The sequence below is a fragment of the Eimeria mitis genome, genomic scaffold (genome assembly GCF_000499745.2).
Source record: "Eimeria mitis Houghton genomic scaffold, Emh_scaff1163, whole genome shotgun sequence".
Lineage (NCBI taxonomy): Eukaryota > Apicomplexa > Conoidasida > Eucoccidiorida > Eimeriidae > Eimeria > Eimeria mitis.
Window position 1 is genome coordinate 10,046 of NW_013567949.1, and position 2,349 is coordinate 12,394.

At 46.1% G+C, this 2,349-nt stretch overlaps 1 protein-coding gene across 1 annotated transcript in view; it reads left to right on the top strand.

The window, feature by feature from the left end:
• The window catches only part of EMH_0030780 (uncharacterized protein), a gene marked incomplete at both ends in the record, with an annotated part of 2,655 nt that extends 554 nt beyond the window's left edge, over positions 1-2,101 (top strand). The window contains 6 exons of the mRNA XM_013494449.1: positions 63-223; positions 341-473; positions 776-887; positions 1,312-1,455; positions 1,772-1,970; positions 2,085-2,101. Coding sequence (XP_013349903.1) covers positions 63-223; positions 341-473; positions 776-887; positions 1,312-1,455; positions 1,772-1,970; positions 2,085-2,101 — 766 coding nt within the window. The remainder of the gene's footprint in view (positions 1-62; positions 224-340; positions 474-775; positions 888-1,311; positions 1,456-1,771; positions 1,971-2,084) is intronic.
• Positions 2,102-2,349: the final 248 nt, after the last annotated feature.

Below are 2,349 nucleotides of genomic sequence, written 5' to 3' on the forward strand. Positions count from 1 at the left end.
ATTGTGCGCTATACGTTTTACACGACAGTCGAAGGGCCTTTTCCTCGTTTGCTGCGTTGCAGGTTTGGAACTCCCTTCAAAGAAGGCGATTTCTGGTACTCCTGGCGGAACGCTGGGCTGCAGAATCAATCGATCCTGCACCGTCACACGGACAAGAAGGGGGAGAGCAGTGAAGTGTTCCTCGACCCCAACTCATGGACTGAAGACGGCACTGCGTCTGTGGGTACGTTTTCTGGGCATTCAATACAGCTGTATACATTTCTGCATGCAATGTGTTAGCGCCTATTACATTCAGAAGCAGAAGAATTCGTGTGTAAAGTTTAACTTCTTCTTTTCTCAGGGTCGTTCAAGTTTACAGCAGACGGGTCGCTGATGGCTTACGCCCGGGGTGACAAGGGAAGCGACTGGCGAACAATTTATATTGTGGATGTTGCAACTGGAAAAACACTAGAAGATCGATTGCATCACGCCAAGTAAACCCTAAACCCGAGACCCTAGACCGGCAGTTCAAGAGATGCAGCCCTGTGGAGCATCCTCTTGCGTCATTGCTGACGCTTTGCTTATGCAGGGTACAGAACGAAGGGCTGTAGTGTACTTTCTTTTGAATTAAATAGAGAGGATACTTATTAGATAGACAGTTTGCTTACTAAACATAGAGTACACCGATTTAAATAAAGAAACGGGTAGTGAACAAATAGAGGGGAGGATCGTGATTAAGTACAGGGTAGGATACTGACTGAAACGGGTACTGATGCGGGTGGTTCAACGGGTGCAGGTTTACGAGTTTGCAGTGGGTTGGCAACAAATATTTGTTTTACAATCGATATGATGTACCCGAAGGTGCAGATGCAAATGGCTTAGAGAATACACAAAATGAATTCCAGAAGGTACAATAAACAATACACATCAGACATCCGCACATCAGCAAGAAAGGCGGCCCTTCTAAGCATATGCAGATGCAAAACAGACTAAGTCATTTGTGCTTCTATTTACAATAAACATGTGGCTGACCTCGTTCATGATCATCATGAATATAGTACATAGTGGACACTTGCCTGAACGCGTTTATGTTTATCATATAAAATTCGATGAACTCTTTTGTCTGTGTTATGTATATAATATATAATAAATGCTTGGCCGACCGCGTTTATTTTCCCTATATGTATTATATGGTAAATTCTTGACATACTTCGTTTCCCTTTATTAGATGTATACAATATATTTGAAACACTACTAATAATGAAGAGTCCCTCAGTGTTGCATGTATTTTAATGCGCTGTTTCATATAGCCTTTCTCTGGGTTTGTTGCAGCTCTACTGTCACGAAGTTGGCACCCCCCAGACTCAGGACGTCTTGGTGCTTGAATTCCCAACTGAACCGACATGGATGGCCCATGCGACTGTGACAGATGATGAGAAGTTTGTCGTCGCCAGCATCTCTCGAAGCTGCGAGCCGGTAAGCAACGAGCCACAGAAGGCATGAAAGGAAACGCCTTTGCAGAGTAAAAACCCAACAGTAAACGCAGGAGCTTCTAGCAGGAGTAGTAAACATAGAGAAGGGTGTTGAGGCTTCAGTGGTTCAGGATCAGCAACCTACTTCTCAGAGCGTCGTATGAATGGTAGAACGAACGCTTGATGCCATTACACTGAACATTTGCCTACGTTTGTATTTCTCTTTCTCATGAAGCGTGAGATCCTTCTGCTGTTACGAGCATTTGCTTGCCTCTTTCTCATGAAGCGTGAAGCGCCTCTCCTGCTTTCTGCTGTCGCAGACAAACAAATTGTGGATAGCCGCGCTGCCTGCCGCCGGTGCGCCAATCTCGGCGTTTAAGGAGCTGCAATGGGTGAAGGTGGCTGACGACTTTGAGGCCGGCTTTGAATATGTAGCCAACGATGAAGGCGTTTTCCTCTTCACGACGAACCGGGACGCCCCCAAGAACAAAATAGTTAAAGTAGATATCGCAAAACCAGGTGCTGCACTTTAGAGGCTGTGTGATGCGGCAGCTGGAGGGTGGGAATAATAGCTTACTGTCGATGACATGAATTGTGCATATCGAACGGTTGATTGAGTTATGTTCTCTTCAGTCGAAGTCGTGGACTGAGGCTGTGGATCGGGTGCCGTTGCTTAACATTTGTAGCACCCAGGAGTGTTCATCGGGTGCCGTTGCTTAACATTTGTAGCACCCAGGAGTGTTGATTGCATGTGCTGTCTTTGCTTGCTGCATGACATTGCGTGCAGACGCCCCAATGGTGGATGTGGTGCCGGAGGCAGCAGCGGTACTTGAGGAGGTGGTGGTAATTGCACGAGATCAAATGGTTCTTCATTACACTGAAGATGTGAAATCACGGC